The sequence below is a fragment of the Aedes albopictus genome, chromosome 2 (genome assembly GCF_035046485.1).
Source record: "Aedes albopictus strain Foshan chromosome 2, AalbF5, whole genome shotgun sequence".
Classification (NCBI taxonomy): domain Eukaryota; kingdom Metazoa; phylum Arthropoda; class Insecta; order Diptera; family Culicidae; genus Aedes; species Aedes albopictus.
This window is the reverse complement of record NC_085137.1, coordinates 186,432,444-186,448,454: the sequence shown is the minus strand read 5'-3', so window position 1 is coordinate 186,448,454 and position 16,011 is coordinate 186,432,444. Positions and strand designations below refer to the sequence as shown.

At 42.7% G+C, this 16,011-nt stretch overlaps 1 protein-coding gene across 1 annotated transcript in view; it reads left to right on the top strand.

Annotated features, from left to right (window-relative positions):
- The window catches only part of LOC109409361 (thrombospondin type-1 domain-containing protein 4), an 820,641-nt gene that overhangs the window by 373,497 nt on the left and 431,133 nt on the right, over positions 1-16,011 (top strand). Inside the window, exons 5-6 of the mRNA XM_029859333.2 lie at positions 4,822-4,912; positions 4,978-5,080. Coding sequence (XP_029715193.1) covers positions 4,822-4,912; positions 4,978-5,080 — 194 coding nt within the window. The remainder of the gene's footprint in view (positions 1-4,821; positions 4,913-4,977; positions 5,081-16,011) is intronic.

Sequence of the window (16,011 nt, the reverse complement as noted above, 5' to 3'; positions counted from 1 at the left end):
AATTTCATGGATCACCCTAACAAGAATCCTTTAAAAAAATATAAGTTGGGAACCATAAGAGATAGAAAAATGGATTCTTCGGCAAATTTGCTCCAAATAAGTTCTTTTACAACTTTGTAGAACATTTTGTAAACATACATAAAACTATTAAAAAGCAGATGTTTAGATCAGCTAAACTAGAGGGACCACCCTAATTTCACAACAATGGGAAAAAAGGATGAAAAATTAGATGAAATTTTCCCAAAGACATCATGTATCTAAAACTTATGGTTTAGGCACAAACATTTTTGTCTTCGTAAATACGGCTCTGGACCCATTGTGCACAGGTTGACTGGGTCCTGGAATTCGTTCGGAAATTCCTCCTGAAATTCCTTTGAGATTCCACCTTGAATTCCTTTGGAGATCCTCCTGGAACTCCTTTAAGGATTCTTTGGAAATTTCTATTGGGGTTCTTTTGGGAGTACATGATGAACTTCCTTAGGGAATTCCAGGGGCCTAAAGCTTAATCGGGTTAGTAATATAAGCTTCAAGTTGCAAGCTACAAGTACTAATATTACAAGTGCTAATAATTTGTGTTGCATAAAGGCTCGATTTGCCACTAATATTATTAGCACTTGTAACATTAGGGACCATGAAAATACAAGTTGTTTTGATACATATTGCTAAACTTCGAGCTTAACCTTATACAGTAAACCCTCCATGAGTCGATATTGAAGGGACCATCGACTCAAGGAAATATCGAGTAGTGGAACAACAATCCTTTAAAAAGCTTTTTGGGGGACCATCATAGTAACCCAGAAATTATTTTTCAGTATGGAAAAATTTACCTCCATGAGTCGATATCGAGACAAGGAACATCGACTCATGGAGGTTCGACTGTAGTCGAAAACTGGGATTAAGCTTGAAATGTTTGATAAATCTTATCTTTTGAGTTCATGAGAATGGAAAATCTGTATATTTTGAACTAAATATGACTTATGCAAGAAATTAAATTAACTTGTACATTATTTTACAAGACGTTTGAGACTTATTATAAAAAGTACAAGTCATAGCTAATATTTTATACTTGTAGTTCGTTTATGCAACAGACGCTTGTTATTTCTACAAATAATATTAGTTCAACCGACTTGTAGTATTGGACTTGTAGCTTGTATTTGTATGATTTTTATACAATAGGAAATTACAAGTTACAAGCTACAAGACTAATATTATTAGTAAAACTTTCATTATGCTACGGGCCCTAGATGGGATTCCTTTGGAATTCCTGTTGGGAATGTTTTGGGGATTCCTGCGGCAATTTCTTTAAAGATCCCGGTTGGAAATCCTTTGCAATTCATGCTGGAATTCCTTTTGGATTCCTCCTGGAATTCCTTGGAGGATTCCTCCTGGAACTGCTTAGGATATTTCTTCTGGAATTCCTTTAGAGATTCCTCCTGGAATTCCTTAGGAAATTCCTCCAAGAATTCCTTGAGACGCTTGAGATATTCCTTCTAGAATTCTGGATTTTTTTTTGCGATTCCTCCTGGAATTCCTTCAAAGATTCCTTCTGGGATTTCTTAGGAAATTCCTCCTGAAATTCCTTCAAAGATTCCTCCTGGAATTTATTGGTAAATTCCTCCTAGAAGTCTTTCGGTGATTCCTTTGGGAATTCCTTATGGGATTTCTTCGAAAGTTCTTCCTAAATTTATTTCAGTGACTCCTGGAATTCATTCGGTGATTCCTCTTGAGATTCTTTTGGGATTCTTTCTGGGATTCCTTTGGGGATCCCTCTTTGAATACCTTCGAGGTTGCCTCCTGGGTATCCTTCGATGACTCCTCCTAGAAATCCTTTGAGGATTTCTGCTAGTTTTTTTTTGTTTGAAAGTCATGCTGGAATACCTTTGTGGATTCCTTGTGGAGTCCCTTTAAGTTTCCTGCTGGAATTATTTTGGGGATACCTCTTGAAGTTCTGTTGGGAATTCCTTGTGGAATTGCTGTGGTATTCCTGCCTGGAATTCTTTCGGGATGCCTTCTGGAATTCCCACGGGGATTCCTCCTGAAATTCTCTCGGGGATTCTTCCTGGAATTACTTCGGGAACTCCTTCCGGGATTTTTTCGAGATCTTGCTGAAATTCTTTTGGGGATTCCTGGTGGGATTCCTTCAGTATTAATGCTGGAATTGTTTTGGGGATTCCTGCTGGAATTCCTTTCCGGTTAGAACTCCTTTGCAATTCATGCTGAAATTCCTTTTGTGTTGCTCGTGAAATTGCTTTCGCGATTCCTCTTAGAATTTCTTCGGGGATTTCTCTTGAAATTCCTTCGGGGGTTCCTCCTGGAAATCCATCGAGGGATTCTCTTGGAATTGCTTTGGGAATCCTTCGGGAATTTCTTCTGAAAATCTATTGGGGATTCCTCGCCGTATTACTTTCACAACTCCCACTGGAATTCTTTTGAAAATTCCTGCTGAAATTCCTTTGGGGATTCCTGGTGGATTTCCTTTGCGATTTCTGTTGGAATTATTCGGGGATTCATGCTTCAGTTCTTTCGGACATTGCTCCTGGAATTCTTTCGGAGATTTCTCTTGGAAATCCTCTAAAATTCCAATCAGGGATTTTTTTCAAAAGTTTATTCGGGGATCTATTGATCCCCAGGGATTCCTGCAGAACTTCCGGTTTCACACTGCAGCTCCTGCAGGGATTGGTCTAGAATTTCTCTCAGGGATTCTTTCACGAGTTCTTTTAGAGATTCCTCCAGAAGTTTTCTACTGCAAATTCCTCTTGGAATTCCTGGCAATCCTTTAAGGACTTTCAAGTCCTAATAATGCGAACTATTTTCAAATTTTAAAGCATCTAAAAAACAAAACCAGAACTGTATCAAAATTGACACTTTATTGGCCTTCAATGACAATGGAATAATACACTAAGAATACAAGTTATGTCACAAGAAGTCTAATAACTGGTGTTCAACAGTTCATTTGCATCTCGGCGGGGGCAGCGACAAGGTGATGAACTTTTCTGCCTACTAATCAACATCGCCCTGGAAGGTGTTATGCGACGAGTCGGGCTCTACAGCGTGGCACGATCTTGACGAAATCTGAACAATTTCTGTTTTACGGATGACATGGATAATATTGCTAGTACATTTGGAATGGTGGTAGCGCTGTACACCTGCCTGAAACGAGAAGCAGCAGATGTCGGGCTGGTGGTGAATTCGGCTAAAATAAAGTACATGCTGGTAGGTTGGACTGAGCAGGGCAGGACAATCCCTGGCAGCAATGTTTCGATAGACGAGGATACTTTCGAGGTTGTAAAAAAATGCATCTGCCACGGTTCTTTGCTAACGGCTGACAATAGCGTGAAACGAAATGCGAAGACGCATCATCAAAGGAAGTCGGACCTACTATGAGCTGCAGAAGAAACTGCGGTCAAAAAAGATTCACCCCGCATCAAATGTACCATGTACGACGCTAATAAGACCGGTGGTCCTCTACTGCCACGAGACAAGGACCATGCTCGAGGACGACTTGCAACCACTCGGAGTTTTTGGGTGACGCTTGTTAATGACGATCTTTGACGGCGTGTGGTAGAGTAGTTTGTAGCGGCGATGGATGTACCACGAGCTCGCTGCACTCTACGGTGAACCCAACATCCTGAAAGCGGCTAAAGCTGGACGGATAAGGTGGGCAGTGCATGTTGTGAGAATGCCGGACAACAACCCTGCCAAATTTGTGGTTGCTAATCATCCGGTTAGCAGAAGAAGGTGTGGAGCGAGATGGGCGGACCAGGTGGAGCGTGATATGGTGATAGTCATGGGCGTGACCGACATTGGAGAGCTGAACTAAATAAATAAAAAAAGGCGTCGTCGATTTAAATTTCCGGTCAATTTAGAAACTTTTCGTAAAAGACATTTTCTTGAATATTCAGGGCATATAGGGTATGTGTTCCATCAGTAATCTCACGCTCCCATATTCATCCTATTCGAAAACAAGCGATTACGGCACCGATTGACTCCGTTCTTTTTGTTTTCATGGGTGCTCACTTCTAACAAAAAATACAAAAATAAGAAACAAAACAAACAGCGCCTCAATCCTTTGTTTTTCGTAGGATGAAAATGGGAGCCACATGCTTAATAAGGGAACCAATACCCTACTATCTTTTTGCATGTCACACGATACACAAATCCTAAATGGTCGTCGACAGAGAAAACTCCCAGTCAATAGCTGTGGAAGTACTCATTGTACACTAATCTGAACACTTATTTGATTTGGGATTGCATATCCCATATTATTCGGGACATATTGCAATATATGCCACGCTTTATGAACCAGTATCGGTTCGGTTCTCCACCTCATACACTGCAGTGCAGGTCCAACAACTTACTGAACTGAACGGACCTGCTGTCCAGAAACAGCGAAGGAGGGTCTGGCAGGTTGGTCGGTAGGTCGGTTCATATCGGAATCATGATTACACGCGCGCCATCAGCTGTCACTTTACATTTCAACACGTTATCTTCTCTCGCGTGGATGGCTCATTTGTGGCTTGCTGTAGCTGCGCAGCTTTTGCCTGTCCGTTCCATACCAACCTGGGCCAGGGCTGACAGCCGAAATGGATAAAGGCATCTGTGTTCGTTCCCTCGCCGAGCGCGAGGGGGCTGGTAATTGAACCGAACAATATCCGAGTCTGGTTGTTTGTGACAAGATGATTTAATTCCAATTTTCAAGTGGTCGTGTGGAAAACGATCGTGAACTGCAAATTTACTGGCCTTTCTGATGCATTGTGGAGCCAGTTGTATGTAACTTCATGTAATATTGATAGCTTTTCTTATCATGTTCTCTTTTGACAGGTACATCAATGGGAAGAAAAGCCCCAAACCAGCGCTGGAAAGTTATGATTGTATCGGAATTGTTAAACGGTACCATCTCTGTAATGAACAGGTGGGTGGAATTGATAATGCCCTTTTTGGAGTGGGCTTCAACAAGTTCTTTTTTATTATTTCTAGGAGTGCCCAGATCCAACGGTCGACTTCCGTGAGCAGCAGTGTACTAGTTTCAACAACCAAACGTTTCAGGACAAGCGATACATCTGGGAGGCATTTATCAAAGGTAAGTTCATTTATTTGTTTTCCCATGGAAATGCTTAGAGCATTTCCAGCCCAACAGTATACCATGTTTACTTTGTATATTTTTTTGCTTTGAATGAGATTTTGTTCCTGTACTGGATTCCGTGAATCATTTTGTATCCACACATAACCATTTTCCTCGCTAAACATTTGAAAAAGCCGAATGTAAAAAACCTAATTTTCTTCTTTCAAAATATTTAACTCGAAAACTATTCGTTGGATTGTGATGTCTTCGAAGATGTTTTAGGATATTTGAAGGACTTTAAAAAAATGCATGGATAGTAAAATTCATTGCGGATTCATAAAAGATCATTTTTTCTAGCGTTTGCCGAATGTAAACAAACTTGCGTTCAGTCCTGAGCACGCATGGTGGTACAGAGGGCATAACATATCCATCCTGTGCGATTGTCAGCCATCGCCTTGACCTGTCGCCAGGTCAAATTTATGTCGACTTCCTTTATTTCCTTATTAAGGGTTCGTCACCTCGAGCCTCTGGGTCTGCCTCTGCTGCGATGTCCTGCTGGGTTCCAAACTAGCGTTTGTTTGCACATTTCGTTCCCACTCCTGTGTAGAGTGTGGCCGATCAACCTCCGCTTTCGCTTCCGAATTTCTGTCGCTATTAGCTTTTGATGACATCGACGATGGAGCTCCACGTTGGAGATCCAATGATGAGGCCACCATGCACGAATTATACACCGCAGCCATCTATTGATAAATACTTTCAGCCGATGAGTGTTCTCCTATGATACACACCAAGTTTCACTGGCGTACAGTAACACAGATTTCACATTCGAGTTGAAAATTAAGATTTTGGTGCGTCGACTATTATGGATGTTTTCCCATAAATTTCTTAAACTCGCAAAAGCAACCCTCGCCTTCTTGATCCGTGCACCTCTGTCGATCTTGGTGCCGCCATCGGACGCGATTTGGATGCCAAGATATTGCAAGCTTTCAACATTCTCAACTGATTGCCCAGCTACCGTAAAGCTGGAAGGGTTGACCGTGTTTACATCCAACGATTTGGTCTTGCTGACGTTGATGGTAAGACCTCTCCCTTATTGGCACAGACCTACTGGTCCATATCGATGGTAAGACCTGCCGTTGAGGAGCGATTGGCAAGATCATCGAGCTTGCTCTGCATATCAGAGCGCCGTTGAGCTAAGAGAGTAATGGAACCAGTTCGAAATCATTTAGGTGCTCCATGGTAATGGGATGCCACAGCAACCCACGATTTGGTTCACAATCAATCGCACCTACCAAGATCTTGTCGATTATGATGAGGAACAGTAGCGGTGCCTCACTCCAGCAACGACCCGGATGGGATCGAGCAAGACACCGTTGTGCAATACTCTACAGGAACTCCCTCTGGTGGACTCCTGGACTTCCTAATCTCCGCAACGTTTTACGCTTTTTCTCCTCAAAGTCCACTGATGACAGAAGGTTCCTCCGCGACGTGGAGAATATGTACAGTTCTCTTTTGCGCTCTTCATACGATAGTTACGTGTCTAGCATCCAGTCACGGGTGAAACATGATCCTTTCTCCTTCTGGAGCTTCATGAAATGGCAGCGTTCCGAAAATATAATACCGGCTAATATGGAATACAGGGGAGCTAAAGCGCACACTAACACTGAAGCAGCAAATCTCTTTGGCGTCTTCTTCGAAAGCATTTTTACTCGCGCATCACCAGTGCCACGTCATGCTAGATTTGTGAACATACCGATATTTAATATCCGTCTTCCAACCATGAAGCTGTCTGCGGAGGAAGTGATTAGGGCTCTCGAAGATCTCGACGCCGAAAAAGACCAGGAGCCGACGGTCTCAGTCTTCAAAAGTTCCCTTGCATTGCATTGCTTTGATCTAAAAAACGAGGAGCATGAGAATGCTTGCTCCTTATTTTTTCAAATCAGCATTGCTATGATTTGTTCCGATCATTTCGGCAAAATACTGCATCAATGATGCAAATCAATCACAATGCTTCACACTGGTTGAGTGCGCCACATGAGCAAGCGAACACTCATGGTAGGCCTAGCAACCAGGCCGTGTTGTTAGCGACTGATTATTTTCGTAATTTTCATTATCACCGAATTTGTGCCGGTTGAAAGTCGAGAATGTTTGAGGTATTTAATTGATTTATAAATATTGTAAAGATGAAATTGTTTTAAATTTTATTTTTTAGTGTTTGCGCTATCCAGTAAATAGATGACATCAGGAAAACATTGACAATTGTGGGAATCGACGCGTTGATGGATCATTTCTGCCAGCAATCTGCCCCCTCAATTACGGTTGTTGTTGGTCCACGTTTTTCTTCAATCTAAAGTTACCAGCCATGCATTTTCTCTATGTTAGCTTTAACAATAAATTAGTATCTTAAATCGTGTTATTATTCTTTACTTGATGCTGTATACATGATCGAAGAAAAACTTATAGCACCTATAAATGGTCGGGGTTCTGCTAAAAAGAACTAAACATCACCCAAAAATCATGAAGAATACTAAACACATTCGAACAGAAATATCGAAAATATAAGTTTTTTTATTCATAGACTTGTCAAACTAGGCATCAACATCCCATAGAAAATTCTAAAATCCACAATATAAATACAGGAGCAAAAATGAGTTACAATCCACTGATTTGTAATTTGAATATGATTGGAAAAGCCGCTTGGTGCGCTTCCGCAGAACCCTATCCATGTGAGCTCCTTAGCCAGCAAACCCGACCCCGAGAGTGGCTCGCAGAATAATGTACCTGTAATTTCCGGACGTAGTGGAGATCTGCAGTACAAAATCAGTTTACAGTAGAACATACGCAATAACTATGTGATGCTTATTTCGTTTTATGAGTGGGTTTATTTTAACTAATTGCTGCTTCCTCAAGGTTGTCAATAATGTTGTCAAAGCTATCGCTGTTTTCGTAATTAATAAGATTGAAGAAAAAAAACAATTGGAGATTCATCTACTTCGTAACATTCAGACGTAATCGAGCCCCAAACAATCCAAATGATTTGAATCATTGATGCACTACTTTTGATCAAAGGAGCACAGGAGCAATAAAATGCAAATGTTTAAATTCATCGCGCAGCAATGAGTTTGTCAGCGCATGCTTTTCAAAAACTCGTGCTTGCAATGATGATCTTTGAAGACTGGACGGTCTTCCTTCTCTGCTGTTTAATAATTGCGCTATTGCACTTGCGTCCCCATCCCCAATTACGGATATATTTAACCGCTCGCTCGCACAAACGAAATTCCCGTCCGCGTGGAATAGTGGTGTTATAGTGCCAATTCACAAATCTGGGAGCTTCAATCGCGTTGAAAATTATCGTGGTGTCACACTGTTATGCTGCTTGAGCAAAGTTCTTGAGAAACTGTTCCACAATGCACTGTACATTGCCGCCTTGCCGGTCTTATCCGATTGCCAGCACGGATTCGTACGGAATCGCTCGACCACAACAAATCTGATGTGTTACGCCACTGAACTATCACGCGAGGTGGAATTATATCGCCAGGTCGATTCAATCTACATTGATTTTGCAAAGGCTTTGGACACAGTGCCTCATTTTACAATCGTAGAAAAGATGACCCACCTTAGACCCAGACAGCCAGTAATCGTAGAAGATGCTGCATAAGATGATAAAGTGAAGGCCATGTACGTACAGGCCTCTATTTAGGCGCATGTAAAATTTACGTATACCGCTTCCACTTTAACATCTTATGCAGCATCTTATACGATCACTGGTTTACTGGGGATTTCCACACTGGGTGACAAAATGGCTGTATTCGTATTTCTCGGACCGTTCAGCATGCGTTTCAGTTAACTTGGCGCAGTCCTGCAACTTCGGCATCTCCTCTGGAGTACCTCAAGGCAGTGTTTTAGGTCCCTTGCTATTCATCATTTTTGTGAACGACCTATACCAGCTGCTTGCATGCGGTAAGCTATCCTTCGCTGACGATTTGAAATTGTATTGTGTCGTCACCTCATCGTTAGACTGCGTGGCATTGCAAGAAGATTTGAATACGCTATTTGTGTGGTGCGGTGACAACGGGATGCTCATCAATGAAAGCAAATGCAAGATATATCTTTCACTCGCCGCAACACTTCGGTCATCAATCAGTACTTCATCGGATCGACACCAGTAGCGCGTGTTCAGTCTATTAGCGACCTCGGAGTTTTAATCGACTCGAAATTCCGGTTCAACGAGCACATTTCAACAGTTATTGGCAAAGCGTAGTCAGCGTTAGGTTTTATTCACCGGCATGCTTCACATTTCACTGACGTCTACGCACTGAAAACACTGTTCTGCGCACTAGTTCGGAGCATTTTAGAGTATGCTGCTCCAGTTTGGATACCGTTCCTAACGCAAACGTTAAGGATTGAGCATCTACAACGTAAATTCTTGCGGTTTGCGTTGCGGCAGCTTCCATGGTCGGATCCAACTAACCTTCCAAGTTATACAGACCATCGATTGCCCTACTCTTCTTGGTGAAATTCCCCTAAATGTTCCACCGCAACGATTCCGTAGCCCAACGCTTTTTGCAATCCCGCTTCATAGAACCAATTATGATCAAAATAGTCCTTTTTGTGCGTGTTTGAGAGCTTTTAATGTAGTTAGTGCAGATTTCGATTTAATATGTGCAAATTAGAGTTTAAGAATAGAATTAGGAACCTAGTTGGTTCAAACAATCTGTGCGTCCATGACGAAGATAGTGAGCAAATAAATAAATAGATAAATAAATAAATAAAGAAAATGCCCTGTACTGTGCTTCAATGAGGCTGATGATATTCTCAGGGACACCATTACGCCCAGGGGCTCCCCACATTTTCTAGAAATTGAGACGGACGAAAGCTTCCGTAATCAATATACGTCAGGTAGAGAGATTGATTGATTTGCTCCAAGTTGATACGGAGCGTGACAATATGGTCCACACAGGATCGTCCAGCACTGAATCCTGCTTGCTGCCGTCGGAGAGTTGCGTCAATCTTCTCCTGTATCCGGTTAAAGATCACTTAGCAGAGGAGTGAGAACGAAGCACAACAATATGAAGCCCCGCCAATTTTCGCATACAGTCAGGTCATTGTTCTTGGGTAGCTTTACTAAGACGCCTTGCATCCAGTCAGCTAGAAATGTCGTGGTTTCGCATATGTTGCAGAATAATTGATGCAGTAGTTGCACCGACGAACCGACGTGTCAGCTAGAACAAATAAATTCAAATTTGTTGTCCCCGACGCCATGATGAAAAATAGCCGAACACTACCGCCTCCTCTATAACGGTTCGCGTTGTTTTGATAGCTTGACTTCAAACCCCCGTGTATTCATATAGGAAAAGGTTCGCGCCTGAGCTGATTTGACAGAAGCGTTCGCTCGCTTTGCTGGTCGACCGTTAAATTTAGGGGGGACACTTTTGAAACACCACTGTCACGTCGGTTCGTCGGTGGTAGTTGTGCGAATACTACGGATTCAGCTTTGAGCATCTCAGCTGATATGCGATCGACCGCTGGGGTCCTGTTCGATTTCATGTTACGGATGACTGTTTCTATCTCCTGCACTGATGGAGCTTCGGTGTTGACACAGGTAATGCGTCGAACCCTTGGTGGATCATGCTGAGAAGATGATGGCGTGACCGATACTTGTAAAAGGTTTCCAAAGTGCTCGAACCAGTGTTTCAATTGGTCAGCCGGGTCGATCAATAACTTGCCAGACGTGTCTTTCGTGGGCATCGTAGCATTCATCTTAGTCCCAAAAAGGGGAAGTGAAACATCGTAGAGGAGACGGATGTCGCCGGTGTATGCGGCTTTCTCGCCTTCATCGTCTAGGGACTCCGCCTACGTTCTTTTGTCCCGTCTACATGAGCTTTCACTTCCTTCTCGAGAGCCGAATTGCGCTGGCGGGCTACAGCTTTGGCGTTTTCACTCGCTCTCTCGCGGCTAAAGCGTTCTTTCGCTCCTCTATCTTCCTCCACGTGTAGCTCACCCAAATTATTTTAGCCGGTGGCGATGAAGGCGTTTTTGATGGCGCTCCATTGACCTTCTACGCTTTCATCTTCCGGAAAACCCGCAGCACGGTTCTCTAGCTCCTCGACGAAGGACCTATTCACCGCAGCGTTTTCCAGTCGGCGTGTGTTGGACCGACGTCCGATTTTCTCCTCCTGACGCTGGATGCTGGCAATGCGCAGTCGGATCTCGCCGATTAAGAGATGATGGTCGGACGCAATGTCGGCGCTACGTTTGATCCGCACATCAAGAAGGCTCCGTCTCCATTTTCGGCTGATACAGATGTGGTCGATTTGATTTTCCGTGACGCCATCACGGGAAACCCATGTCACTTTGTGCACTGGTCGATGAGGAAAGAGCGATCCCCCAATCACCATGTCTGTCATTGTGGCCACAAAACTCTGCAAACAGCTCTCCGTTTTCGCTCATTTCTCCGAGACCATGGCGTCCCATGACGTGCTCATAGTCCGAGTTGTCGGAACCAACCTTCGCGTTGAAGTCGCCCATGAGGATCTTTATATACCTTTCGGAATCATGTTCACGACAGCATGCAGTTGGCTGTAAAAGTTCTCTTTGTCTTGCATTTCGGCAGCATCGGTTGATGCGTAACTTTGGATCACAGTAAAGTTTCGAACCCGTGTTCTGAATCTGGCTACAATTACCCTCTCATTAATAGGTTCCCACTTCATGAGCCTGCTTGTGAGTGCTGCGCAGGAAATCAACTCCACGGTGGCGAGGAGCGTCTTTACCTCGTAGGCCAGACTATAGCCGAATTTGACCGGACCCCAATCTGTGTTCTCCAAAGTGCGACCAACGGACACTCAGTTCTAGAATCTCAAGCTCCATACGGCATGCCGCATTGGCTAGCTGTACCAGTTCAATGTGATGAACCAGTTTACCCTGCTGGTCTAGGGTTAATACATTCCCAGTTCCAATTCATGTCTGTTGTTTCGTTCTTAAAGTCTGTCATTAAACCAGTTCGTAATCTTTCATTTTCGGTTTCTGTAACGATCTTTGGGTTTCGAGAACCATAAGTTTGTTGGCCTATAGGCCTTATAAAGTCCCCTATCCACCGTGGTGGAGCTGCCACCTTAGGTATAGCTTCCGGTGAAGGAGCATTTAATAATCAGCTGCTGGATGCCAGAACAGACGCTGTTTGAGCCGCACCTCCTTGGTGCACAGGCGCTCAAGACGTACCTCTAAAGTCAGAAGCACAAAAGTGCCCAGGCTGCAATACGAGATAAGCACTAGTGTGGGTCATCGGAACCGTTTTGTCAGGTCAAAGCTTTTTTGGTTCCGTTTTGGGTCCTGAGTATCTGTGCAAAATTTGAGCATGATCGGTTGCGTCTACACTTTGCGCATGTCAATTGAAATTTGTATGGGATTTTGTATGGGAAAACATACTTTTTTTTGCATTTTTGTCATAAGTTAAAAAAGTTTGTCTGAGGGGGCTATTTTATAACTCGAGTCGATTAATTCGGGTCGCCTGCTATCACTGTCGAGTCGAGCAGAAAAGCTATCACAGAAATCGACTAGCTCGACAGTCGACAGCAGAAGAGTGGTCGATTCGCGATTTTGACAGTTTACTGAGAGGAATTTTGTTTACACAAGCTTTTTACGAGCGGCTGCGTCGTTGGTGTCTGCAGCAAACATGTCCAGCTGGGTGATACGTGTCTGGTAGTGGTCATGTGGAACCGACCAACCCAATCTGGTCCTGTTGCGGGCATCGGAATTACACCCGCGGGGACCTGGATCGTGAACATTTCGGTCAGGGCACCAAAACCAGGCATGCGAAGGCTCTATCTACATGATATTTTATATTCATCGTCTTGGTCACCGTAAAACGTCAAATGGCCTTCCTGGCCAACCATTGGTCAACCCGTGGCCGCCGGAATGTGCTCTGCAAAAGCCTATTTCGAGGACGTTTTGGCCATAGCGTCAAAACTAGAAATGCGACGGCTCTTTCTTCTTGATTTTTCATATCCATCATTTTAGTAACCATGAAAAGGTCTAATGGCCTTCCTTACCAACCCCCGTGGCCACTGCAATATAACCTGGAGGAACCTGTTCCGAGGACCTTTGGACCATGGTGCCAACTTTAGGCATGCGACGGCTCTATCTTCATGCTTTTTCATATCCATCATCTTGGTTACCGTAAAAAGGACCAATGTCCTCCCTGGCCAATTGAAATTCGTCCTGAAGGTGCTTTCTACGTAAACGCCAAAACTAGGCATGCAGTCTATCTTCTTGATTCTTTATATGTATTCATTATCTTTTTTTTTTTTTACTCCCCGCTGTTAGGGAAATCAAGCCACTACATATAATAAGCTGAACTTTTGTGACATCCATCATCCATAAAAAGGACCAATGGCCAGGCGACTGTGGCCATCCCGTGGTCATAAGAATGTGACCTGCAGAAATCTGTTTCGAGGACGTTCAGGCCATGGAGCCAGAACTAGGCATGCGACGGCCAGAAATTCCTTTAGGAATTTGTCCAGAAATTCCTCTAGGAATTTGCTCAGAAATTCCTCTAGGATTTTTTCCAGAATTTCCTCCAGGAATTTCTCCAGAAATTCCTCTAAAAGTTTCCCAGAAATTCCTTTAGGTATTTCTCCAGAAACTCCTCTAGATATTTAACCAGGAATTCCTCTGAGAATTTCTCCAGTAATTCCTCTAGGAATTTCGCAGAAATTCCTCTAGGAATTTCCTCAGAAATTCCTTTAGGAGTTTTCCCAGAAATTCCTTTAGGAATTTCTCCAGACATTCTTCCAGTCATTTCTCCAGAAATTCCTCTAGGAATTCCTCCAGAAATTTATTTCGGTATTTCTCCAGCAATTCCTTTAGGGATTCCTGTATAATTTCCTCTAAGAATTACTCCAAAAATTCCTCTAGGTATTCCTCTAGTAATTCCTCCAGAAATTCCTCCATGAATTCCTTCAAAAGTTCCTCGAGGAATTCCTCCGGAAATTTCGCTAGGAATTCCTCCGGAAATTCCTCCAGTAATTTGTGCACAAATTCCTCTAGGAATTCCTCCACAAATTCATCTAGAGATTCTTCCAGAACTCTTCCAGAAATTCCTCCAGGAATCCCTACATAATTGCTCAAGGAATTCCTCCGTTAAATTCTCTAGGAATTCCTCTGAAAATTCCTCTAGAAATTCCTCTGGAAATTTCTCTGGAAACTTCTCTAGGAATTCCTCTGGAAATATATTTGGAAATTTATCTGGGAATTCCTCCTGGAATATCTCTAGAAATTCTTCTAGGAATTCCTCCAGAGGAATATTCGGAAGAATTCCTAGAGGAATTTCTGGAGGAATTCTGGATGAAACCCTTGAGGAATTTGTGGAGAAATACCTTGCGGAATTCCTCCGGAAATTCCTCCAGGAATCCCTCCAGAAATTCCTCCAGAAATTCCTTCGGAAATTCCTCCGAGAATTCCTCTGGAAATTCTTTCAGAAAATCTTCCGGAAATTCCTCCAGGAATTCCTCCAGAAGTTCCGCCGGAAATTCCTGCAGGAATTCCTCCACAAATTCCTCCAGGAATTCCTCTATAAATTCTTCAAGGAATTCCTCCAGAAATTCCTCTAGTAATTCCTCCAGAAATTCCAGTAGGAATTTCTTCAGAAATTTCACTGGAAAGTCCTCCAGAAATTACTCTGGAAATTCCTCCAGAAATTACTCTAGGCATTTCTCCAGAATTTTTTCTAGGAATTTCGCCGAAAATTCCTAGAGGAATTTCTAGAGAAATTCCAAGCTGAATTTCTGGAGGAATTTCCAGAGAAATTTCTGAAGGAATAACTAGAGGAATTCCTAAAGGAACTCCTAGAGGAATTTCTGGAGGAATTTCCGGAGAAATTCCTGGAGGAATTCCTAGAGCAACTCCTGGAGAAATTTCTAGAGGAATTCCTGGTGAAATTTCTAGAGGAATTTCTGGAGAAATTCCTAGAGGAATTTTTGGAGAAATTCCTAGAGGAATTTCTGGAGAAATTACTAGAGGAATTTCTGGAGAAAATACTAGAAAAATTTCTGGAGAATTTTCTAGAGGAATTTCTGGAGCAATTTCTGGAGAAATTTCTAGAGGAATTTCTGAAAAAAACCTAAAAATTCCTTCGGAAATTCCTCCAGGAATTCCTCCGAAAGATCCTCTAGGAATTCCTCCAAAAATTTCGCTAGGAATTCCTCTAGTTATTTGTCCACAAATTCCTTAAGGAATTCCTCCACAAATTCTTCTTGAGATTCCTCCTGAATTCTTCTAGAAATTCCTCCAGGAATTCCTCTATAATATTCTCTAAGAAATTTCTCTGAAAATTCCTCTAGGAATTCCTCTGAAAATTTCTCTGGAAATCTCTAGGAATTCCTCCTGGAATCCCCCTAGAAATTCCTCCTGAGGAATATTCGAAAGAACTCCTAGAGGAATTATGAGGAATTCCTAGAGGAATTTCTGGAGGAATTCTGGATGAATCCCTAGAGGAATTTGTGGAGGAATACCTTGAGGAATTCCTCCGGAAATTCCTTCAGGAATTCTTCCGAAAATTCCTCCAGGAATTCTTCCGAAAAATCCTCCAGGAATTCATCTGGAAATTCCTTCAGGAAATCCTCCGGAAATTCCTCCAGGAATTCCTCCAGAAGTTCCTCCAGGAATTCCTCAAGGAATTCTTCCAGGAATCCCTTTAGGAATTCTTTTAGGACTTCTTCAAGGAATTCCTCCAGGATTTACTTTAGTAATTCCTCCAGAAATTCCAGTAGGAATTTCTTCAAAAATTTCTCTGGAAATTCCTCCAGAAATTCCTCTGGAAATTCCAACAGAAATTTCTCTATGAATTTCTCCAGAAATTCCTAAAAGAATCCCTGGAGGAATTCCTGGAGGAATTCCTGGAGGAATTCCTAAAGGAATTTCTGGAAGAATTCCTAAAGGAATCCCTGGAAGAA